This window comes from Manihot esculenta, chromosome 11 (genome assembly GCF_001659605.2).
Source record: "Manihot esculenta cultivar AM560-2 chromosome 11, M.esculenta_v8, whole genome shotgun sequence".
Lineage (NCBI taxonomy): Eukaryota > Viridiplantae > Streptophyta > Magnoliopsida > Malpighiales > Euphorbiaceae > Manihot > Manihot esculenta.
The window spans coordinates 8,916,339-8,942,803 of NC_035171.2; the positions used below are offsets into that span (position 1 = coordinate 8,916,339).

The window sequence follows — 26,465 nt, forward strand, 5'->3', positions numbered from 1 at the left end:
AGAAACGTTTCAAAAAGTAGTGCCTTGGTTATCTATCAATGTGTTTGTGAAATGTTCTGAGAGAAGCAGATGAGGCCTGCGAGCGAGTGTGGAATGGCAGAATTGTGGAGGTTTATATAAGCGTCTTTTGCGGCCTTTTGGCCGTCAATTGAAAAAAATTAATAATGTAAGGTTGGAAAATGTGGCTCAACCTATCCATGTGTCATATGTTTAGGGCAAGAGAGAAGTTATGGTGCTTGTGGGTGTAATTTTCAAGCCCATGCCCTTTCTTAATCTCACCTGGTCACTTAGGCTAGCTGCTGCTATATTTGACCAAAATTTTTTGTTGCATTAGGCTATAAGATTGCAAAATGTAAAAAATTGAAAATGACATGAAGAAGATCTATGGTTAGGTCAGACCCACATGCAATGTTGCCATTATGAGTTTTGCAAGAAATTGCCAAAGCTACCACAAATGCCTATTACCAAACGCATTTTTTGAATCAAATTGAATACTTGATGCTTGAGAATTTTTCACTAAGATTGATGATAAATGATTTTGCATAAGCTTAGGCTCTCTTGGGCGATGAAAATAAAGAGCTAGCAAATCACTGTTCAAATCGACTGTCACCGATAGAAAAGTGTAGAAACACGATAATTGTATAAATTTAAATTTTAAGAGTTTTATTTTATCTACACATCTGAAACATATCAATTACTATGCAAAAATGATTCATTCTCTCAAAAAAATTCAATTATAAAAAAATACAATTAAGAAGGGAATTCAAATCAAATTAAAGAAGAACACAGGGTTGATCTAGGGTTTCCCCAAGCTAGCTACCAAAGTTCTATAGTTAAATGACCAACATTGTTCAATTCATTTTAATTTTTTTCTTTTTATTAATATTTTATTTTAAAAATAAAGAGTGTAATATAATTTTTTTAAGAAATACTCATTTTAATATTATTTTCACTATAGGAAGATAAGGGTTATTATTCATTATTATATTAAGTTTATATTTTTTTTTTAGGTTTTATAAATAATATATACAATTCAAATCAAAAATTAAAAAATTTGAATAAAAAATATTTTCTTGTTTGATAACAAAATTTGCTCAATAATTATTATTTAGAAAGAAAGAGAATTTATTTGTGCATTAATTAAAAAAAAAACATAGTGTATAATCATACTTGTGAAATAAAGATAAAATTTGTTTGGCTCCAATCATTTATACCTATTACCTAGCATGGTAGAGAATATATTATATGTTATCCTTCTTACAACTGCCTTTTTTTTTAAAAATATTAACTATTTAGTCCCTATACTATGCCAAAACTCACTAATTAACCTCTTTATTTTAAAATTATATTAAAATGTATTTAAATTTTTAAAAAATCTATTAAATAATTCTTTTATTAATTTTAACCCTTAAATATCATAAAAAATTTAAAATAATCTTAATATAAAGAAACTAATTAATAAATTTTTTAAAATATTAAAAACGTTTTAATGTATTTTTTAAAATAAAGAATCAACTAGTAATTTTTGCCATACATAAAATAGTGATTTTTTTTAAAAAAAAATTATATAGTAATTAATAAAGATGAAATGTACTAGTATTGGCAAAAAGATATCATTCTCATCAGAAAATCAAATGAATTGTATGATTTGATCATAAAATAGTTCTTTTTACGTGTGGGGATGATGGGTAATGAGCATTTCTTTCAGTGTGGCAACAAATTAATTATAGAGTACATGTGCATCGCTTCTTCTTCAAGCGACTATGATTATCTCAACTCAATTAGGGTTTAATCTTTGATACTCATCATCATTAAATATAAAATAACATAAAATTATTATTTATCTAGATATAAATAAGAGTGAGCAGTATTCAGTTCAAATCGAATAAATTAATTCAATCAAATTAATTCAAAAATTTAATTTAATTTTTATTTTTTTCGATTCGATTTAATTTTTATTTTTAAAAATTTTAATTATTTTAAATCGATTCGATTTTGATAAAAATAAATAAAAACAATACTTGAGAAATGAGCGTTGAGCATGCATGGTTGCCATCCTTTTGTAGGAAACTTTAGGAACAAAACAAAACAATCCAACATGAAAATCTATAAAGCAAGAGAAAAAAAGGATTGGAATTTTGATTAAAATTTCAACGTCTAATTGTCTACAGAAAGATGAAGAATTTTAGAAGGCTACAAAAGCTTGAAAAGACTTAGAAAAAAAAGGTTAAAGGAAGATAACGCGTGCTGTGATAATCATACATAACTCCAAAATCTTTTTAAACCTAAATATTTTCTTTGGAGAGGATTTACTTAAAGTAGTGGAGATTAGAGCAAGTGGAAGAGAAAGAGAAACTTTTACATTAGGTATAATTGTAAAGTTTCATAAGTGAAAACTTGGTTTGATTTTTTGAAAGAAATTACTAAAATGGATAATTACAAAAAATTCAAATGATTTCTTCTGATTTTAAAATGATTTTTTTTAGAAATAAAATGAAATTTTCTGCTCATATAATCAAGAAAATTACTTGGCGTCTCCCAATATTTTCGCACTTTTTTATTTTTAAAAGCAAGCTCCATATTTTAAAAATTAGGATATTTCAAAAAATTAAATAAATAAAGTGAGGCGAAGCATTCTTCGACCCACATTAAAGTCAACAAACTGTGAAACATGGAAATATTTATATATTATTCTTACTTTTTATTTGTTTTAAGATCAATCATTTATTTATTAATTCTCTAATATGTCGATTTAGTATATTTTAAAAAATGTAGAATTTATTGATTCCAATAATAATTTAATAATAGATAATATTATTTAAAAAATAAAATTTATTTTTTTAACTATATTAATTATATTCTCTCAAAAAATAAATAAAAAACCATTATCGAGCCATCTTCGTAGAACAAAAGGTGTATTACATAGTCAATAAAGAGCTTCCTCGAATAGTTTTTTTATGCTATTTTGATATTTCATGCACTTACTAAGATTTATTTAAGATTATCTTTGTCATTTATTGAAATTTATTTACTACTATCTTACTAATGTAAAATTTAAAATTTTAATGACAATATCATTTCTTATACTAATAGAAAATCCACTATCATTAAATATATAATTCTCTATATTAATTATGTATTAAATATATTTTAAAAAACCAGTTGAAATAAATAACTTGAATGGGGTAATTCAATATTTTTTATTTTTTCGAGTCTCATGAACAAATACTCACCAAAAATATTTACTTTAATAGACCGATTCAGTGCGAACATTATTTACCCTCATACCCATTTAAATTTTTATACAACTCTATTGTTCTGCAATTGGCAAATGAAAACAACCTGTGCTTTCGTTTTTCATCTGTTTAAAGGACAACGCAATCATCAAACATCCATGACAATAGAAGTTATCAATCAATAGTACTAAAATCATCTTTAAACTTGTAATATCACCTCGATTTTAAATTTCAACCCAAAAAAAAAAAAAGGAGAGAGAGAGATGCGCTTTTGGTATGATTCGACCATTGCAGGGATTTTTTTTTCTTGACAAGGGAGTTGGGAAGAACAATTCATACCAAAGCTTAACATTGCAAAGGATAGGTGAACCCTAACGCACGACTAATTTAGATCATGCCGACTTACAAACTTTTATGCCACACTAGACCATAGATCACCATCATGATCCAAATCTAGGCACCTACATCTATACGAACTCTCTCACTATAGAAGACATCCGTACATACAAAGCCACACAAGTCAAAACCCTTGCATTTACAATGGACGAGGGAAGGAGCAAATGTGGTCCGTTGTGCCTGATGTTCCAGGGGAAGAAAAGGCTATGTTCCTCTAATGATATGCAGCTTTACTTTCTAACACTAGTTCCAACTCGTGGTTTTGCCTTTGACCTCAGATCCTGCAAGGAACATGACATGACAGACCATACAACTCAAAATATCTATTAAATTACCTGTGGCAAACGCATATAGATGTAGGTCTTGGCTCTGTTATACGTCCTACAAAGATATAGAAAATGAATCTAAGAATTTCGTATGGATTTTCTCGAGCAAGATTTGCTGGTCAAATTGTTGCACTAATTATTATTAGTTCAAGATAAGCCAAAGACAGCAACAATTAGGAAAAACATTTGGGAAATATTCATTTTTCTATGATGATATACATCCATTTAAACATGATAACATTAACGTGAAAAGGACCCCCCTACATAGACTAGGTAATTTTAAGTGTGAACATAGAGTGCCTTCGCTCATCTTGTAATTGACAACAATTCATTAATTTCACCCATTGAGTGTGTTTTGAGGCACTCAAGGAGGGAGGAGCAGTCACTGACTCACTGGCCAGTGGCCACAGATAACGAAAGTTGAATGCTATACATTACTGAACAAGTAAAGTTGAAGGAAAGGATGTTACTGAGTTGATTGCTGCTGGTTGGGAGAAATTGGCTTCAGTGCCTTGTGGTGATTGTTGTTGCCCTGGCTGCTGCTACTGCCGGTGGAGGTGGTGCTGCAACTCCTGCTGCTGAGGCCAATAAGGAAGAGAAGGCCGAGGAGAAAGAGAATCTGATGAGAATATAGGTTTCAGCCTCTTTCACTAAGGTTTGCTTGCTGTTGTGGTTTGTATCAAGGCTTCCTTTATCTTCTTGCTAGTGTTTTTGATACAGAACAATTAACCTTGAATTTTACAGTAGATTTAGATCGAACTTAATTTCTGCTGTCAACGTCTGTTGGAGGCCCATAATAGTTTTTCGGAAAGAAAATTTTAAAACGCACGACTTTAAAAAATGTGACGAAGGCCGCAAGCCTATCACAAAGTTCAAAGCGAAAATTCCATTGTTTAAGAGGTCAAATTTGTATTTTAATTTTTTCATAATTTTTCATATTAGGGTTTTTGCTATTATAAATAGCCTTTTTTGATTGTTTGAAACACTTTTTAATTTTCGAGAATTTAATAAGAAATCTCGACTTCTAACTTTTCATTTTCTAAATTTCGTCTTAGCTAAACGTTATTGGTTAAAACTCCTGACGAAGTCTAATCAATCCTATTTCAGTTGGTATCAGTGTGAAGTTTATCCATGGTCGACAATCAAGAGGCGCAACTCGCTGCAATTGAAACATCCTTGGCAGAATTGAGGGAGATGATCGGACAGCCAGCCCTACAACAGGGTAATAACCAACCCGCCGTAGCTAAATGCCCACAGCCCGTACCAAATCCTGTGGTCGCAAATCCCCAACATAATCATCACGAAGGTTACAAAATAAAAATAGATTTTCAAAACTTTTTTGGTTCGTTGGATGTAAAATCTATTTTTGATTAGTTAGCGAAGGTTGATTGGTTTTTCAAAATTATGAACGTGGAAGAGGACCGAAAGGTTCCGATTATAGCTTACAAATTAAAGAGTGGTGTAGCAGTATGGTAGAATTCTATTCAAAATGAACGCTATCGCAGAAGGCTAAAGCTAGCCCTACAACAGGGTAATAACCAACCCGCCATAGCCAAATGCCCATAGCCCGTACCAAATCCTGTGGTCGCAAATCCCCAACAGAATCATCACAAAGGTTACAAAATAAAAATAGATTTTCAGAACTTTTCTGGTTTGTTGGATGTAAAATCTATTTTTGATTAGTTAGTGAAGGTTGATTGGTTTTTCGAAATTATGAACGTGGAAGAGGACCGAAAGGTTCCGATTATGGCTTACAAATTAAAGGGTGGTGCAGCAGTATAGTAGAATTCTGTTCAAAATGAACGCTATCGCAGAAGGCCAAAACCTATGCGAAACTGGCTGTTGATGAAGCAGATGATTGAACAACGATTTTATGTAGTTATCACGCCCATGTTTTGTATAACCGGTATCATGACTGTATTAAAGGAAGTCAAAGGGTAGATGAATATACAGAGGAGTTTTTGAGGTTGCGGGTGAAATTTGATGTATTATGAGAGTAACTGCGATTTTCACTTTGGCAGATGTCATTGAGATGGCACAAAGAGCGGAAGAACATGTTGAATGGCAGCCTCAACAATAGTTTAATTGGAATTTTAATTACAGAAATTTTGATTCGATAGAAACTCAACAGTATAGAGGTAATTACAGCGGACAGCCTTCTAGGGTTGTCTCACAAATCAACTTCATTTGGCCAGTATCGCTATATTTCAATTCCTGAAGGAGTTGTTTCAACCAAATGAGTTTGCATGTTGCTAAAGTCATAGCTCGATATTCTGTTTCTGCACTTAATCTTGCAACTACACCCTGTTTTTTACTTTTCCAGGATATAAGATTCCCTCCAATCATAATAAAATATCCTAAAGTAGATTGTCTATCTGAAGGGGAACCTGCCCAATCTGTATCAGAATAGCCAACAATTTGTGAGTGACTCTTGTCCTCATAGAGTAGTCCCTGTCCTGGAGGTCCTTTGATATATCTAAGAATGCGAATGACTGCATCATCCCAGTGATTACTGTATGGAGTTTGAAGAAATTGACTAACCACATTTACAGCAAAGGAAATATCTAGTTGAGTGACAGTGAGATAATTGAGTTTGCCAACTAATCTTCTGTATCTAGCAGGATCTTTAAGTGGCTCCCCCTATTCAGAAACCAATTTGACATTTGGATCCATGGGGTGTCCACATGTCTACAGTCTAACATGTATGTTTCTTCCAATATATCTAAAGCATATTTTCGTTGAGAAATTGCAATACCTGTTTTAGATTGTGCTAATTCAATCCCCAAAAAGTACTTCAATTTTCTCAGGTCTTTAGTTTGGAAATGACTGAACAAATATTGCTTAAGCTGAGAGATTCCATCATGATCATTTCCTGTAATGACAATATTATCAACATAGACCACTAAGTAGATACATCTATCGCCATTATTACGAAAAAATACGAAATGATCAGAATTACTTCGAAACATTACAAACTATTGAACTACAGTGCTGAATTGTCCAAACCATACTCTTGGAGACTGTTTTAGACTATACAAAAAGCGTCAAAGACAACATACTAAGCCTGACTCCCCCTGAACAACAAACCCTAGAGGTTGCTCCATATAGACTTCTTCGGCGAGCTCACCATGAAGAAAGGCATTTTTAATGTCCAGTTGATGAAGGGTCCAGTGATTAATTGCAGCCAGTGAGATAAGGAGGCGAACAAAAGCTATTTTGACTACTGAAGAGAAAGTATCACTGTAATCAAGTCCAAAAATCTGTGTGTAACCTTTAGCTACAAGGCGAGCTTTAAGGTGATCAATTTTGCCATCAGGTCCCACCTTAATTGTGTAAACCCATTGACAACCAACAGTAGACTTGCCAGGTGGTAAAGAGACCAGTTTCAAAGTTCCATTATTATGAAGAGCAGTCATCTCCTCAACCATTGTATTACACCAACCAGGATAATCCAATGCTTCTCTAACTGTCTTGGGTATAGAACCAGCAGACATGGTGGAAACAAAAATATAATAAGGAGACAAACAATGGTAACTCACAAAATTACAAATGGGATGAGGATTTCGAGAAGAGCGAATACATTTTCGGAGAGCAAGAGGAGCGGCTGTTGCTACTGAAGGCATAACCAAAGTAGGTGATGATGGAACTGGAGGTGAGTCATTAGAAGTACCTGCATCAAGAAGATAAGTATCATTGTTAGTAGCAGATGGGTGAGGCCGACGTGTATAGACTTGAAGAGGTGGTGTAGGAGTGGGAGATGGACTGACGTGAGGCCAAAGAGATAAGAGTTGCAGGTATAGGCAAAGCTCTAGAAACAAAGGTTTTGTGCGTTGGGCTAGAAGAAAAATAAAAGGTTTCAAAAAAGGTGATATATGCAGAGACAATATCTGTTAGCAGTGGGATCATAGCATTTGTAACCTTTTTGAAGCCGAGAATAACCGAAAAAGACATTTAACTGATTTGGGCCGGAGTTTATCTTTACCAGAAGTATGATCATAAACAAAACATATACATCCAAAAACTCACAGAGACAGCTGGTTGGAGGTCTGGTTAGGAAAGAGAACTGAATGAGGACTCTGATGCTGCAAAACGGAGGAAGGCATATGCTTGATCAAGTAGCAGGTAGTAAGGACTGCCTCGCCCCAAAAACGCAGCGGAACATTATGATGTATGAGTAAGGTGCAAGCGATTTCAATCAAACTGCGATTTTTTCGCTCGGCAACACTATTTTGTTGAGTATAGGCCCAAGAAGTCTGGTGAGTAATACCCTGAGTAGACAAAAAGTGAGAAAAAGAGGAGGAAAGATATTCTCGTGCATTATCACCACGGAAAACCTTAATGCGAACACCAAATTGATTATGTATTTCAGTACAAAATTTTTGAAAAATGGAGAATAACTCAGAGCGATTCTTCATTAAAAAAAGTCAAGTGCAACGAGAATAATCTTCAATAAAAGTAACAAATATTGACACGACTTGAATCCCAAATGTCTAAATGAATAATGTCAAACATCAAGGTGCCCCTGTCATTGACTCGCTTGGGAAATGAAGTCCGAGTTTGTTTTCCAAGTTGACATGACTCACATGCTAAAGAAGGCAAAGAAGAAAAACTAGGAACGATTTTCTGCAATTTGAGAAGACTAGGATGTCACAAACGGTTATGAATAAGCTCAGCAGAAGTGGTAGAAATAAAAGCAACTGGAGAGGTGGAGAGGTGGTACAATCCTTGTGACTCAAATCCTGTTCCAATTTGCTAATGGAAATTAAATTATATAGACATTCAGGAGTGAACAAGACAGTAGTTAAGGAAATAGAAGGAAGAAGTTGTACTTTTTCTATTCCTTTAACTTGAGTTTATGAACCATTAGCTACGGTGACTTTAGATGGTGTGGAAGGTGAAACAAGAGTAGAGAAAAGATTGTGATTACCAGAGATGTGATCAGAAGCACCAGAGTCTAGAATCCATGGACCAACAGGTGAAGACTTAGTTAGACAAGCAAAGGAATTAATGGAGTGAGCAATGCTAGAAAATGGAGGATGTTACTTAGCTGTTTGGAACTGCAAGTATTATTTATAGTCTTCTCCAGTTAAAGTGATTGAATCTAGTTCCTGAGATTTATTAGTAGGTTGTGGAAATAGGCTTTCTTCATTAGATTGGGCAAGATGAGCTGCTAACTTGCCAGTATTATTGGTTTGATTTGGCCGTGGTGATCGGCCATGCAATGCCCAACATGCATTCCATGTGCGATCTTTCTTATCATAATAGGAGCAACGAAATTTCTTCATTTGACCTTTGCAATTTTCTCTTTGTCCTTGATTCCCTTGCTGCACAGCCAAAACTGAGGATTCCATTCCTATAGTGTCACTCTTACTAAGGAAAATATGTAAGAGCCTAGCTGACACATCTTCTAAAGTTGAAATAACTGAACTAGTCAAAATTTTATTTTTCATAGAGCAAAAGTCAAATCGCAATCCAATTATGCCAAAACCATAAAGAATTTATCACGTTGTTCTTCTTGTGCATCAACATCATCAGTAAAAGACATAAGAGAATTAAATTCATCTTTCAAAATTTCTACTTAACCCAAGTAACTAGCCATATCCTGATATTTCTGTTGTAAGTAAACCATATCTGACACAACCTTATAGATGCGTTGTATGTCATTAATATACAACAAAATTTTAACAAAATTTTAAATATGTCTCTAAAGATACTCAACAATTTCAACAGAAGACAAGGACAAGCATTCTCAACTTGGAAACACAAATGAGTCAATTAGCAACATCAATGAGCAAATTGGAGAATCAAGGGAAGTTGCTCTCTCAAACTATAGTGAATTTCAAACAAAATGTAAGTACCATTACCCTCAGAGTGGAAAAGAGTTGCCATGGGCAACGGTCAAGATATAAACTTGGAGATTGAAATTGTAGTATCTAAATCAGATAGCAAATAAGCTCTAACAGCTGTACAAACCGAACCTGATACTTTTTCCATTAAACCTTTTTATGAAAGGTTAACCAACTCTAAAAAAAGAAAGAAGAGAATAAGATCCTGAGACATTTCGTAAGGTAGAGGTCAATATAATGTTTCTTGATGTAATTAGATAAGTACCTCTTGTGCGAAATTCTTAAAAGAATTATGCACCAATAAAAAGAAACTTGTAGGATATCAAAAGGTTTGTATAGATGAAAACGTATCTATTGTTTTCAAAGTAAAATGCCTACAGAATGCAAGAACCAAGGTATATTTACTACCCCTATAAAGATTGGCAATGTGGACTAAAGAAAACAATGTGTGACTTAGGTGCATCCATAAATATAATGCCATTGTCAATTTATAAGTTTTTGAATGTTGGACCTTTGAAAGAAAAAGGTGTGGTGATACAATTGACTGACAAGTCAGTTATATACTCTGAGGGAGTTCTAGAGGATGTGCTTGTGCAAGTTGATAATTTAATATTCTTTACTAGCTTTTACATAGTTCATATGGATGATGATAGGCCTTTCAATACATCTAACCTCCTGTTAGGTAGACCTTTCTTGACAACTGCTAGAACTAAAATAGATATTTTTTATGGCACACACACCATTTAAGTCGATGGAGAAATTATAAAATTTAATATGTATAGCATCATGAAATACCCAAATAACCTTTCTAGTGTGTGTGGTGCAGACGTTATACCCTATGGTCCAGCAAGTAATTGAATTGCAAGGTGAGGATGAATTAAATACTATCATGTGTGAGTACTTGGGTAGAGCTAGTTTAGTAGCCATAAATACTAATCTGGTTTTAAAAGAAGGGTTGAGGGACGTAGTCTATGAACTTGAAGCCAATAAAGTAAAACACAATATCTTTACTTCAAAATTACCTACTGCCCACGCTAAACTTTTACTATTTGTTGTGCAAGCTCTGAAGCTGGAATTGAAACCATTATCTTCTCATCTCAAGTATGCATACCTTGGGGAAGAAAATACACCGTCAGTCGTTATCACCAACAAGCTGGAATATGCAGTGTTGCCTAAGGATGATTGGACCTAGGTCAAATAGAAAACACAGAACCATTCTTGCACAGCAACCCTGTATCACCAAGACTCATGAGATCTAAGGGTAACAGTTCATAAGCTTTGTGTAGTTCTGTACGTGCCAAATCAATAAGACCTTCAAGCAAAACTATTTTTATGACTATGTTCCCTAAAGTTAATGGTATGTTGCAGTCAATGGCAGTGCGCAATTGCGATGCTATGCAACAACCCAAATTAACTTTCTTTTTCTCAATCATGCACCATAGGAAAAAATAATTCAGCTTTAGATATGATTCTTGGTGCGTCCTTCCTTCTTGAAAATGAGTATATAATCAATCTGTGAAGGTATACTAGAGCAGGTGACTTCAAGTACTAGTCACTTGATTTTCTAGGATTAAAAGACTCTGGTGGGTGGAGTGCGAGTGTTTCATGCACTGTTTGATGATCAAATTCACTAAAATAGTCAGTGTAGGAATTTAAATATTACTCAGATTTTGCATAGTCATCATCAATTAATCCAAGTGCTTTATTAAATTCACTTCAAGTACGGTCACTTGATTTTCTAAGATTAAAGGACTCTGTGGGTGGAGTGTGAGTGTTTCATGCACTGTTTGAGGATCAAATTCACTGCAATAGTCAATGTAGGAATTCAAATACTCCTCAGATTTTGCATATTCATCATCAATTAATCCAAGTGTTTTATTAAAATCTATGAATTGAATGTGCAAATTTTTAGCCCAACAATAATTTCATGACCTCAGTTGTGTTCAATGTACAATCAGTCAGTAATATAGATGAAAAAGTGAAATAAAATTCCCAAATTAATTCATAGTAAATAGGACAACTCAACTCATAGCAAAGAAATTAATCCATCCAATATTTGCAATCAACTCATCCACATTCAAATCAGGTTCCTGAATGGTAGGGACATGTAGTGTTTTACCTTATACAATAGGAAGATATGAGACTTTGATATACTTTTCATTTTTCTTTTTTCTTGTAAATTTAAAGTTACCATGTAATTGGGAATGGGCTAAGGGTAATTGATGTTTGCCTCTCCCAATTATGGATCTTGTACCTGCAAGAGAAACATTGACAATAGTTGGGTTAGTCTTTGGAAATTTGAGAGAGTTAGTGTTTGTGGAAGAAGAAGAGTTAGATTGAGGAGAGCTGATGGGTGGCTGGCCATGTCCATCGATGGTTGTATGGAGGCATGGCAGTGGTGTTTCGCAAAGTGGAGAGACAACAATTACTATGGTGTTGTCGCGAGGTCGCTGTTTGCGACGACAATGATGTCACGCGGCTCTTGTGGGTAGGTAGTCATCCTGGCATGGAGCCGGAGCAGCTATATGTGGCGGCGATGGCGAGGGAGTGGTGTTGTTGACGTCGTGCGATGGGCTAGCAACGAGATGATGTCCCGATTTGGTGTTATTGCGTCATGGCTGCTAGGGGCTGCTGGTGGAGATTCATGGCGTGAGGGGTTTAGTGAATGTCCTTGCTCGTCGATCGTTGGTGGTGGAGGATGAGGCTGTTAAGCGACGTATCGGAGCCATGGGGAATCGATTGCTGAGAGAAGAGTGTTTAGGGTTATGTAAATGTGAGTAGTAAAAAGAAAAAAATATAGGAATAAATAAATAAATAACCCCTCATTAATTCCTTTATCAAACTATGAAAGAAGAGCTCAATCCAGCAAAAATAAAAATTGCAAAAAGGAATGTATTAGTTCAGATGATCAAGGAAGAAAACTGATAAGGAGAAATAAAAATAAATAAAAATAACAGGAATTAAAAAAATTGAACAAAAGTGTCTGGCTAAGTGTCGTGAGTTTGGTGATAGACATAATAAAAAACATGATGAATAAATCATCCTCAAACCACATTCTCGACATTACCGTGTCCTCTTATCCAAAAAAGAAAAAAAATAAAAAAGGAAATATCTAAGTTAACAAAGAAATGCAATTATTCAGTGTTTTTTTTAATATAATGTACACTAACCCTCCCATTTGTTGGACCAACCTATGCCACATACATTACAGAACCCTAGTATTAAGAGGATTCATGAATAATAATAAAAGAGATAGTTTGAACACAGAACAAATGCATAAGTCAAGAGTAGCCAAAACCAAACAAATTCTATTGAAAATTTTAAATGCTTATACTTCATCGTCATCTATGAATTTGGTAAGTCGCCACACGTTCTGTTTGAACACCAATTTTGAGGATGTTTTTCGCTAGCACCACATTGCAGGAATAGCATTTTTAAAAAAAAAATGCATATAGAAAACTTAACCACTCACCTCACATATAAATCATGACCATGGTGTAAAACTGAAATTTCTTCTGTTTTTGTTGTATGTGTAAAATATGTAAAGAAAGAAATCCAGCAAGTAAAGAAAGAGCATCCAATTGAGTTATTAGAAAAGACATCTTCCGTATGTGTGCGTGAGTGTGTGTAAAAGCTGCCTCACAAGAATGGAAACATAATCAATCACATACCATGAAGCCTTGCTGATGAGAAAAGGCTGCAACACATCTTGTGGGGAGAAGTGACTCTCTTGTATTAAATATAAGAGCTGTCTCAAAAAAAAAAGGGAAACATTATCAAGCACGCACCAAGAAGCCTTGCTGATCAGGCAAGGCTGCACCATATATTGCCTGATACTCCTGTAGCCAACATGTTCATTTGCGGAATCCATGTAACATATTTGATTGGGAATCATGCATTGCAACAATTACTAGTTGACGTCCAGATGGCAGAACCCACATCTTCAATTGTTTGTCAAACCCTCCAGAAAAGGCAGTTGTTTCATCATCCTTCCAAGAGGAGCATGAAACCTTAAAAGTAACAATGGAACAAGAAAATAAGAAAAGGTTTAGACTTCTTGTTGATCAAAAATTCATAAATAACAAGAAGATATATAAACATTTCATCAATTCATCAACAGTTGGCATGATGCCTTGGGCACACTTCCTAAAGTGGCTCCATTCCATATGATTTTCAACATCTTACCAAACAAATTATTTAAGCAATAATTTTTTTATGAATGCTCATATTACAAAATAAATAATGAAAGTAAAAAATGAAATATAATACATTGGAACTGAAAACAACTTCAAAAATTAAAATTCAGCTACAATTTTAAGCTTTAAGAGCAGGACAATAAAAAAAGTACATACAAGCAAGAATTTAAGAAAGAAAACGAACAAACCCGGTTGCCCAGGAGGTAGCAACCAACAAGTTGGCCTTAGGACTGAAACTAAGTCGCCGGAAGGTTAACCTAATTTCCAGTTAATAAATACTTACCAAATTAGAGTGAGCCTCACAGAACAACAAACGACATCTCCATTCACTTAACATGGCCTAATAACTCAAACGAAACTAATATTTCCATTCCACAATTCTCTATAATCCTTGAAGAATTTAAAAAAAGAAAATCAAAATAATCGGCCATAAATTCCCAAAAGAAATAGTAAAATAAAAAAAAAAAAAGAGTACCTCAATTGATATAGGGTTTGGAATGGAGAAGCTGCCAAATTACACGATTGAAAACCATAAGGACCTGAAAATGAAAACAAAGAATGAAAAAATGAAATACAGCAGAGTGAATAGATATGGTAGATTGATAATGGAATGACATGTACCAGCAAAAAAGGAGGGAGAGACTAGTGACAGAGACGAGAAAGAGAGAATGTGTTCAAAAGCACCAGTTTAGCGAGAGAACGGAACGGAAGGAGTATATGGACGGCCAAGAACAGGTCAGTTTCCGTATTTGTAAAAATCTTTTAGAATGCTGTTATCTTTTAAACAGTCTTTTTCATTTTTTTCTTAAAAATAAATAAAAAATAAATTAAAAAATTTTAAAACTCAATTTTACTCTTAAATAAAAATTTTATTTAATTTTAAATATTATTATTATTAATACATAGTTTATATATTTTTTAAAATTTATTAAATTTTTTTTATTTTTTTAAATTTATTAAATCTTTTTTAAATCTATTAAAATATTTTTATTTTTTTCTTTTCATCAATAAAATAGTATTATTATCCTTCTCTTCAAATAAAAAAAATAAAAATATGTTTTTAAAATATAAAAATTGACTTGTTATTAATAAAAATATTTAAAAATTAAATAGTAAAATTTTTTTATCTAATTTAAAATAAAATCAAATAAAAATTATTAAAAATTAATATATAATCTAAGGAATTTTGTTAAAATTAAGCATGATTTAATTTATATTTCAGCTCAATCACTCGTGTGTGTTTGAATATCACAAAAAGTTAACATTAAATCTAAATAAAATTAATTGGTTTCATTTTCAGAAGATTTTTTAACAGTAGGCGGAATTATTTTGTTCATGAAAATAAAATATAAAAATATTTTAATAAATTTTTAAAAATGTTATTAATAATAAAAATATTTAAAAATAATTTTTTTTAATTTAATTTAAAATAAAATTAAATAAAAATTAATATATAATATAAGGAATTTTGTTAAAATTGGGCATTATTTAATTTATACTTCAGTCCAATCACTCGCACGATTTAACTTAGCCCTAAATACATTTAGTTGAATTTTCTAGATTTTAAATTCCACACCTCTATTACTTATCCTTTTATTAATATATAATAATTATTCAATATTTTTAGAGTATCACGTGATATGAATAGTATGATTTTTTTTAATAAAATTAAAATATTTATTATTTTTATTATTAAAATATTAATAGAGACTACTGTCTCATGCTGTCATGTTTTTGTCATGTCATTGCCTTCTCATCAACGGACGATCCACTTGACCACCATATGATCTGGCATCAGCGAGGAGTTTTGGAAGCTATTGGTGTTTTCTCCTCCGATGATCTTCATGTTGTTGGCAAGGGATTTGTTTCCCAGCTGATGATGTATGTCGGGCAATGTCAATGTCATTGGGCCATCTATGTGGTCCTTCACGTGGCATTGCCGTGATAATTTCCTTCTTACTAGACTATCAAGCCTCCAACAAGGAACAATAGAGACTCTGTTTAATTCACCAATAATGCCCAGTTAAATTGCTTTGACACTCTGTTTAATTCACCACTTCCCGCAGCCCTCCCTTAGCCCTCCCTTCAGCATTTCAGTTGTAAACTTGCTCTTGTAAACTTTTTCTAATTGATAAAAACACCCTTACGTGTTTTTGCGACATAATTATATTATTTTTAAAATATTTTTATTTATTTTATTTTATATATATTAAAAAATGAACGCAATTAAAATAAATATTAGAGTTATCGCAACGTAAAATTAGAAAAATCTATAAAATTAATTGTGTAATTATGAAATCTAATTAGCCAAATAGTTTGGACATATGGACACCAACTCTAAAGACTCAAATTGCAATTCACAAATAAAACATAGAGAATTCTGCGACACATCTCGAAGCAATAAACTAACAGAAACAGTTGAAATATTATACAAAAGTCGCAAGAGAAAAAATCTCAACTTTGAATATACCAATATTCTGACTGATAATTTAATGGATGGATACACGGGTTGGTAAAATTTTTCCAATAGAAAGAGACAAGGGCCAAAAAGAAGAGGTTTTTTTTTTCCCCCAAAGAAAGAAGTGATTTGATTGGACATTAGTCTGTCACAGCTCCAAGTCTTGATTTGCGACTTGCTAATATCATCCTACGACAAAAACAACTTGATGCAGGTGCAAACCTGGGAGGCTGCCTCAAGATGCCCACCAATCACAAAAAAGATAAATATATATATATTAAAAGAAGAAGGATCAAAATTCCATAGTTAATTCATTTCTATTTCTCTCTCTAGAAATTGGCGCTCCGCATCAGCTTCAGAAGAGAGCATCGAAGCTTCCTTTAGCTGTCTTTCTCTCTCTCTTGAGGTATTTCTCTCTCTTAATTTCTATTGTAAACCTTTCTTTTTCACTTTATGCTCCCATAGATGGATAGATGGATAGATAGATAGATAGCTCTCTCTCTCAAGAATATCAAATTAAATTATTATTTTGGTTGTTGAAGATGCGTCGTTCTGCAGCCAGGAAAACTGGTCAATCCAATTCCGTCGCTCCGATCACTTCAGCTACGGATCTTTTTCGCTCCGGTACTTCTCTTTCTTTGCTCCTTTTTTTATTAATTCAGCTTTGGGATGTTTGAAAGAAAAGAATGAATTTCTCCTAAATTATGTAAGATTTCAATTTTTTTATTATGAAATTAAAAAAATTGAATTCTTTCATCCTAAACTATACAATTATTAGAAAAGAAATCAATTTAATTAAATTCTTGCATAAATTCCAAATGGAGGGTGAAAGACTCTGCTTGTTTGATACGCGAATTATTTAATCATTATTCATAATTTTCGCTTTAATTGGGATTATTGTAGTTCAAGTGGATTTCCCTCTTTCTTTTTCTTTTTTCTTTTAGTTGATTTCTTAGAATAAAAGGTTAGAGTTTTCCCAATTGAATTTCGGGCTTAATCTAGCTCCATCCTAGTTATTTTACTGCTGTAGCTAAAACACAAGTGTGGTAGAGATAAGTTATCTACAAATATGAAAGCACAATCTGCTTGACAACGAAGTTTGTGTTGTAATGTTCAAAATGCTATTAGGAACTTGGAAGTGTTAAAACAGAATGGTCATCGGTACAAAATAATGGAAGAGAGAAGAATTTGTGCTATATTCAATAGGAAATCATTGGGGGGGATCAGAAATTTTGACTCCACTGGTAGTGAGGGTTTTCATGGTTTGCTTCAATAGATTTTTTTTTTTCGTGTCTCAATGAATATTGAAAAATGAACAGTCAATTACAGCATGAAGACATTATTTATGACTGCGATCTTTGCTTTTCCTACTTAAGTGCTTGTTAAATAGTTAACACTCCCTAATGTTTTCACATGCTCAATCACTAAAGAGTGTTTTTGCAACTTCATTTGGTCTTGTATAAAGTTGAGTGCAAATTCTGAACTTTAGAAGTTCTCAACGCAATTGTTGAAAAGTTGAACTATTCAAATCTGATTGCGCCAATCCAGATTGCACCTTTGACATAAAAATTTTCAGTCTGTCCCTTTTGTTAAGGTAATGTATAGCTCTTTTTTGTTCTTCTGCTTCTTATATTTTGGTGTGATGTCTGAAATATGATGTTGTATATCTGCATAGATGTCCCAGCATGCAAATGAGTAACCTGTTAGTCCAGTAAAATGTCATTTTGCATGTGTTTGGTCCATTTTGAAGATAGTGTCTGACTGCATGTTCATGGTCTAGATTTTATTTATTTTTTTTTATTACTTTGCATGCTTTGAGCTAGCTGAAAGCAGGATTTTCATTGGATGTTAAGAAGATTTTCATTTGGAAGTTGTGGCCTTTTACTTTTCCGCGCTCGTTTTCCAAGTGAATTTACTATGCAATATAGGGTTCTTGTAACTAAGTCTTTATCTTTTCAGCCTCAAGTAAAGCATCTTCAAAAGAAATGGAGCGAATTGATAACCTATTTTACTCCTATGCAAATATTTCTTCTGGTTTGATTGAGTAAGTTTCTCTATGAAACATGCAGTTAAATTTTGGAATGCCTTATAGCATTATATTTTGTAAATTTCTGCTGCATTACATTATGCTTCTGTTGCATATTCATTTTAAAATTTAAGGGAATGGCATGTTGGTGCCGGAATGGTCAAACCCAGATTTGACTAGAACCATTTGAATTGGGCCAAAAACAACTGGCCGATTCTAACCGGTTCAAACTGGTTCTGAGAAAGCATGTTTAAAAAATAAATTTTGAACCCACCAGAATTGAACCAGAACCCAGGTGAATCCTGGTCTTGTCTTGGGTCCCGAGTAGCATTATTAAAGGAGCTAAAAGGCGCAGTTTAGGTGCTAATTAAAGGATATATTCCCATAATTATACTAATAACTTAGGGATTTATATTTATAATCAAGCTAATTAATTAGAGATATTTATGCCTATAATTACACTAACTAGTTAGGGATATATTCCTAATTTGTTAGCATAATTATAGGGATATATACATCTTAACTAAGTAGGAAAGAAATAATTTAATATCTGCATAGTTGACTTCTAATATTTAATAATATTCCAATGAAAAAGATTACATATTTATATATAAGTGCGCCTAAAATTCAGCTAACTAATTAAGAATATATATTCTTATAATTATGCAAACTAATTAAGAAGCAATTAATATAATATCTATACATATATGTATACATATATATCTATACACTTACATATATATACATATATGTATATATATAAGTATGGCGCCTCAATTCAAAAAGGTGTCGCCTCGTCTCTTGCCTCTCACCTCTATCGCCTTAGTGTCACCTCTTGCCTTGATAATATTGGTCCTGAGCCCTTAGACCTGAGCTAGACCGCTTCCAAGCCCATGGTAATCTATGCATGATGTTTTGCAAAGTGATGATTTTGCAAATTTTGTTGTATTTATATTCAAACTTAAAATTTGAATTGCGAATAGTGTATCTTGCTAACGTGATAAGATGACGTGGATTATTTTATTATACTCATGCCACATAGATAAATGCTATTGAGACAAAAAATCCAAAACTTTTAACTATTTTGCTATTTAATCCAAAATTTTAAAAATTGATATAATTTAACTCAAAATTCCTAAATTTATCCCCTTTCACTACTAAATTTCTAAGATCCTATTATTATACTTCACTCCCGTCTGTTTAGCACAAGAAACTATAATAGGATTTCTTTCTATTTTCTAGTTTTGGTTTTCTTAATTTTTTTGAGTTTTAATAATGTCTGCTCTTAATGCAATATTTGTACTTGTGCATTCAAGCAGACTTATATAATTAAGCAGTAATAGAAGATTAATAGTACAATTGTTAACAGTAAGACTATAATTTCTATTCTTTATTATATTGACATGGTTTTCTATAATGAATATAGTAAAATTTATTGTGTTGAACACCTAATAAGATATTTAGAAAGTAAGAAACTAATAAATACGAGGTCTGTTGTAATTTTTGTTGGAACAAGTGGCTAATAGAAAGAATTTAAAATCGTGGTTTTTTACATCAGGCCAGTCGAGGATGAAGAAAAATAAATTTAGAGATTTTGAGTTGAATTATATTAATTTTCAAAGTTTTGAATTAAATTACAAAATAGTTATAAGTTTTAGAATTTTTTACCAATAGCATTTATTTATATGGCATATGAATATCATAAAATAATCTATGTCATCTTGACATATCGTCAAGACACACTCTCCCTAATTCAAATTTTATGTTTGGATATAATTGCAATAAAGTTTGTAATTTTGGACAATTTTATCAATTTTTAAAGTTTTGGATTAAATTATAAAATAGCGAAAATTTTGGATTTTTCATGTAAATGGGCATTTTCTAATTAAGTAGGCAGTTTGTGGCTATGAGAATATTGATTGAAGGGCTTTTAATAATCCTTGTTATCTGGTCCTAATTTGATCTCACTATTAATTAAAACTATATTTCAATTGGATTTAGAATCAAACAGGAGATACTATTGGATTACAAAAGGAATGGAAATACTGATTGAAAACTCAACTCAGTTATTCTGAATAAATTGAGAATAATATAGTTGAAAGATTTTCTTGAACTCTCTCCTGCAATTTTTGTATGAAGAAGCCAAGAATTCCATCATCTTACACGAGACAAGCTCTTCCTTTTCTTTCTTTCACAAAAAAAATGAACTTATCCTTATGATTTTTAACTGGTGAACTCCAAAAATAAATGATGACCGGTTGGCTTGCCATTATGGGTTGAGCTGCTATCTTTCCAGACAATATGATGGTGTTCCACTAACTGGGGGATCTATAGGAATAATATCACTGGAAAGAAAATAAATGTGACGTAAATAGTTTTTCAATAGGAATTCAATTTGCAGTCTTGCTTTTTAAGGTATAAGCATATATATACAGGTTAAGTAGTTGGAAATTTGTCCAATTATTTATAAGGTTTATGAATGGAATTCTGATGTAAAAATATCCTTTAAACAGCCCAGAAGGAATTGAAAACTTGTGTTTGGATATGGAGGTGGATCATACCGATGTGAGGATCTTGATGCTAGCATGGTAAGTTGGATCAAAACATTAGATACTGTAGTTAACTTTTGGCTTGAAACATTTGTCCTATAACTTATGGGACTGACTACATATCAGGAAAATGAAAGCTGAAAAGCAGGGGTACTTTACCCTGGTAAGTAACATCACTCATGCCTGCTTCAATTTCAATTAGTGATTGTTTATAGATTTAGTCAATAACTTATGTTATCTGCTTATCTTTTATTTCTTGATTCAATTTACCTCTTATTGCTTGATGGAGCTGTTGTATATTTTTTTATTTAAAATGTTTAAAATATGTAATTTTCTTAAAAAGAATTTCCATTTAACTAATTCAATTCTGGATTGCATGAATTACCATAGTATTAATGCCAACGTCTCATGGTGCATGTGTTCTGGTAGTTTGGAATTTTCCTTAAGTGTCCTATGAATTTTTATTGTGACTATCAAGTTACATCGAGTGATGGCAACATATGTATGCATATGTTCAACAAACACAATATGTGCAGTCTATCAAATGAGTTATTCTTCTCTAGGCTCTCTTCTGTTTTTCCCTCCTTTTTTTTCTCATTCTTCATTTGGTTCTTCCATAATAGACCATCATCATTGTCTGCATAGCAAGTAAAAGAAAAAGCTCATGCATATCTCCTTCTTTCTGTCTCTCAAATTTTCTTCTTGATAGGAGGAGTGGCGAAGAGGTCTTAAAGCGCTGAGGGCTGATACTGTAAATAAATTGAAGAAGGCCCTTCCAGAGTTAGAGAAAGAGGTATAATATGATTCTCTTTGTTTCCTTTGGAAGGCCTAATTCAGTTATTTGACAGGCTTTTATATGCGTCTATTAAGTTCAATAAAGACTGATGTTTTCTTTTATATTCACAAGGTCAAGAGGCCATTGAACTTTATGGATTTCTATTTATATTCATTCCGGTATTGCTTAACAGGTATTATGATTTATGAATTACGCATGTAGAAACAAAATGTCAGGATGTGTTTCCACCTTTATCTTTGCTGCTTACAGTTTCTTTCCAACTGTCTCTTGTCCCCTTATTTATGTCCTTTTTCTTATTGAACCTATTTATGTTTTTCACTCAGAGGAGAAACAAAAGAGCATAGACATAGAAAGCATCTGTCAGTTACTGGATCTTGTTTTAGGACCTCATTTCCGTGCTCAAGTTGATTATTTCATCGAGTACCTAAAGGTGAGTGGCTGAGCTTGGTTGCCATATGCTTTGCAAGTTTGCTGCTCTGTGTGAGCCTCTGTGTGTGTGTGTAGTTGATACTGTTTATTCCATGCTACCTCCTCTCAATTTTTCTCCATCTATTTTAGTTTCTAGTACTGTGCATGTGTTTGGCTATTTCTCTATTTCCCGGGTCTATTAGCTTACTGCGTAAGACTGTTGTTGTGCCGATGAGCCCTGTGTCTGCCATCCATGTTTCTTATGGCCAATCTTCACCTGTTACGGTTTTGCTTTCTCTGGAAAATGTATTAGAGATTTTACAGTCCTGTAGTTTGATGTACTGTGGTCTAGACAATTTTAGGATCCGAACAGAGGTTGAACTTACCATTTGTATTATGCATGTGCTTAGTTTGTGATACCCTGCTTCAAATTAAATTGATAATCTTATGCCATGTCTGCTCATGGTTGCAGATTCAGAATGATTACAAGGTCATAAACATGGATCAGTGGATGGGCTTTTACCATTTTTGCACCGAGGTACTTTACATTGCTTATTTTATAGTTTAAATTTCTTGAGTACGGAGGAGAATTTCAGAATTTCTTTTCAGTATAATAGATGAAAATTTCTTTTCACCTTATATTATATGCTGTTTGTGCCTTTGTTCTTGCACGATTAGCTGCATCATATACCAGTCTTGGGTTGTCATGGTGATCTTTCTATGGATTTGTAAACACACTTTTTTGACAGATAAGCTTCTCAGACCTCAGTAATTATGATCCAGAACTGGCTTGGCCCTTGATACTGGATAATTTTGTAGAATGGATGCAAGAGAAAAGGACTTGAAACCTATTGTCCTTAGGTTGCCTTAACCTACTGTAAACCATATTGAAGTAGGTACTAAAGAAATATTTTATGTTTTTGGTCAATTTGGAAATTGTATTATTTTTAGGGATTCACCTGCAATTTGTTGTTAGATAAAAAATGTGATTGATTTGCCTGCAGGACTACACATTAAAATCCATCAGCATGTTTAATTTTCCCATGTTCGTTTATTTTTTTCTCCTTTACGAACTTTTAATTCTTTCTCCAATTTCTCAGATTTCATGTCATTGGTATGCCAGAGCAAGGCCAAACCTTGTCATTGCATTGATTCTATAATTACTTTCCAAGTAAAATAGGTAAAGGTTAATTGGGATTGATTTTGCTTAGAGTTATTATTATTTTATTATTATTTTTTTTTTGACAAAGATCTTGTTTAGAGTTTGCTATATTATTCTTATATACAGCCTAGGGAAATGATTTGGATAGGAAATGAGCAAAGCTCTCACCAAAGCATAAGCATATATATTTTTTCACCTTTAAAAAAGAAAGTCATTTTTTAATTGATTTATTTTTTATCAAAAAATTATTTTTCATTAGTCAATTTTTTTAGTGTTAAATATTAAAAATGTGATTTTTTAAATCAATGAATTCTTAAAAAAATAATTTTGAAAAATTTACTATGGGAAAATTTATTAATTGATTTTTTAATTTTAAAAAATATATTAAAGTGTTTTTAAAATTTTAAAAAATATATTCTTCATAATTTATAGTTTTTGTTATTTTTTTAGTTATTCTAAAATTTTTATTCACTTTTTTTATATCATAATAATATATAAATTGATTATTATAATTTTATTTTATTTTATTTTATTTTATTTTTAATAAATCTCTTAAAATATTTTTTAATATTTAATAAATTTTATTTTAAAATAATATAATCAAAAAGTTAATAAAAATTATTTTTTAATGTGTGAAAAAATAAAATAAATAAAAATTATGAAATAAAATGAATAATATTTAGTGTTTATATTAGTTTTAATCATTAAATATTCTAACATTTTGTTCTTTAGTTAGTATTATATGAAAAGGTAAATTAATTAATCTTTTAATTTATAAAAATATTTATTTAACATTTACGGATTTAATCTGATGGAAAGTATATCTGAGTAAATCTTAGAGATTTTATATCATACTCTCAATTTTTAATTTCTTTTAAAAAAGTTTTATTTATTAATTTTTTTGTGTTTTGAGTATTTTAGTTGTTTTATAATATTTAGTTATTAAAATCTATAAGGGATTAATTAATAAATTTTTTAATATATTTTTAAAATTTAAAAATAATTAATAATTTTTTATACTATATAAATTAAAGATCTATTTTTCAAGAATCTTATTAGTATAACTCTCGTGTATGTCCTTGTGACAGATGCGCACGTCATTTGTTGATTGGTTATTCTTTGATCGCAAATACCAACAATGAGTGGAATTAGTGATGGCTGTTAAAATGCCTTTAAATAATTCTCATATTTTATAGTTAAATAGTAAAATTTATAAATTAAAATATTTAAGATTTTTAGTTTATGCCTAATTGTAAAAACAATTTGTCATGTTTTTAAGATTTTAACTAAACAATAAAAATTAATTTTTTTAAATAATTTTTTGGAGGGCAATTTTTACATACAAATTATCTGCAGTGAAATTTATTGTATAAAGATTTTTATTATTTTAAAATATATTATGTAAATGGATATAAAAGTTTTTTACTTAATAATGCGCAATTAAAAAATAATAGCTCAACTAACGGAACAAGTAGAAATATATTTTTTTTAAAAAAACTTTTTTTTATAAATCTATATTTATATTTTTTAATAATGAACAATTTAACAAAATCCGACCACCAGACAGAAAGTAAATTTCAGTTTAGAAAGATCTGGCTAGATATTTGGATAGGCAGTCTGACTAACACATAGGAACATAGGTATTTTACATGTCTCTATGTCAGTGTTAGTAAGTGCAATTTCAAAAGATGGAATTCAAAAGGTATACATGCAATGCAAGCGTTTTTATTATTGGAGATTTATTATTAATTTTTTAATATTATTATTATTAATAAGTTAATTTTTATATTTTTAAAAATTAATTAAAATATTTTATTTTTTGTTAAATGAAATAACTTTTTTTTCTCCTTTTTATTAAAAATAAATAAAAAATAAAAGAAAAAATTTTTAAAATTTAATTTTGTCCTCAAATAAAATCTTTTATTAAATTTTTGGTATTTCCATCGTTAACAAATCGGTTCTTATATTTTTAAAAATCTATTAAAATGTTTTTATCTTTTTTAAATTTATTAAAATATTTTTATTTTTTCTCAAATCTATTAAAATGTCTTTATTGTTTCTGTCCGTCAACGAAATAGTCCCTCCTCCTTCTTCTCATCATAAAAAAAAAAGAGAAGAAGATCGTAAAAGAAGAAGAAAAAGAAAAAAAAAAGGAAGAGAAAGAAGAAGAAAGAGAAAAAGATATTAAAACATTTTTATCTTTCTCAAATCTATTAAAATGTTGTTATTGTTTCTCTCGTCAACAAAAAAAAAAAAAGAAAGGAGAATAAAGAGAAGAAAATCGTAAAAGAAGAAAAAAAAAAAAAAAGAGAAAGAAGATGAAAGAGAAGAAGAAGATGATAATGAAGAAGAAGGCGGCGAAAAATCCCCTCCTTCTCCTCTCCCTCTTTAAATTAAAAAAAAAAATCGAAGAAGAATCGAAGAAGAAAAAATAAGAAAATGAAGGAGGAGGAGGAGGAGAAGAGAGAGGGTAATTTAATTTTTTATTATATTTTTAATGGTAAAAATAGAAAGATAAACTATTTCGTTGATGGAGAAAAAATATAAAAATATTTTAATAGATTTCTAAAAATGTAGGAACTGACTTATTATAAATCTCATTTTTACTATTTCACCATACCATACCATGCAGACTAAAATTCAATGCATTTATAATATAGTTATTACTCTGCAAAAAAGGAAAAGGTCGACCCAATTATTTATAGTAATCCTACAGAAAATGACTATTCAGGTAACTTTCTGTTTCAAAAGAAAGGAACAGTGGCAGTTGATGAACAGCTTCTCTTTTTGACATTATTTTATATATATATATACAATTTTCAAGTCTTAGAAGGAAAGCAAAATATTCAATCAGAAAAGCAAATAAGCCTCTAATGGAATATGACAAGCTATTCCCATCTTTATGCCATGGAAGCATTACAGAGTGAGAATCTAATCTGATCATTGCATGCAAAAGCAAAAAAACAAAGTTTTCTGCTTTCTCCTTTTATTTTTCAACACTTTTTCAATTTCCATCTCTCCAAGCTTTCTTCATCTTCACCCTGCTCTCTTCTCCCCATTTTCCCC

The 26,465-nt window shown here is 31.5% G+C and overlaps 1 protein-coding gene and 1 long non-coding RNA gene across 11 annotated transcripts; one reads left to right on the forward strand and one right to left on the reverse strand.

The window, feature by feature from the left end:
- Positions 1-3,502: 3,502 nt before the first annotated feature.
- On the reverse strand, positions 3,503-14,743 carry LOC110626496. 8 transcript variants are annotated; one of them, XR_006352483.1, is made up of 5 exons: positions 14,622-14,743; positions 14,476-14,539; positions 13,476-13,814; positions 11,996-12,546; positions 3,503-10,915 (listed from the first exon to the last, which is right to left on the reverse strand). It is a non-coding gene; the product is annotated as an uncharacterized LOC110626496 (long non-coding RNA). The 8 variants fall into 8 exon arrangements; XR_006352484.1 differs by having other exon boundaries at positions 3,503-4,013; positions 10,916-12,546; XR_006352485.1 differs by having other exon boundaries at positions 3,503-3,913; positions 10,827-12,546.
- Positions 14,744-16,716: 1,973 nt separating this feature from the next.
- Positions 16,717-23,317, forward strand: LOC110625867 (DCN1-like protein 4). 3 transcript variants are annotated; one of them, XM_021771549.2, is made up of 11 exons: positions 16,739-16,864; positions 17,017-17,082; positions 17,924-18,052; positions 18,418-18,502; positions 20,998-21,072; positions 21,160-21,196; positions 21,743-21,826; positions 21,941-22,001; positions 22,153-22,259; positions 22,710-22,775; positions 22,987-23,317. In XM_021771549.2, the coding sequence occupies exons 4-11, from the start codon at positions 18,444-18,446 to the stop codon at positions 23,080-23,082; spliced, it is 585 nt and encodes a 194-aa protein (XP_021627241.1). In that variant the 5' UTR covers positions 16,739-16,864; positions 17,017-17,082; positions 17,924-18,052; positions 18,418-18,443; the 3' UTR covers positions 23,083-23,317. The 3 variants fall into 3 exon arrangements, with proteins under 3 accessions (XP_021627239.1, XP_021627241.1, XP_021627240.1); XM_021771547.2 differs by lacking the exon at positions 17,924-18,052 and having other exon boundaries at positions 16,717-16,864; positions 17,001-17,082; XM_021771548.2 differs by lacking the exon at positions 17,924-18,052 and having other exon boundaries at positions 16,740-16,864.
- The last annotated feature ends 3,148 nt before the right edge of the window (positions 23,318-26,465 follow it).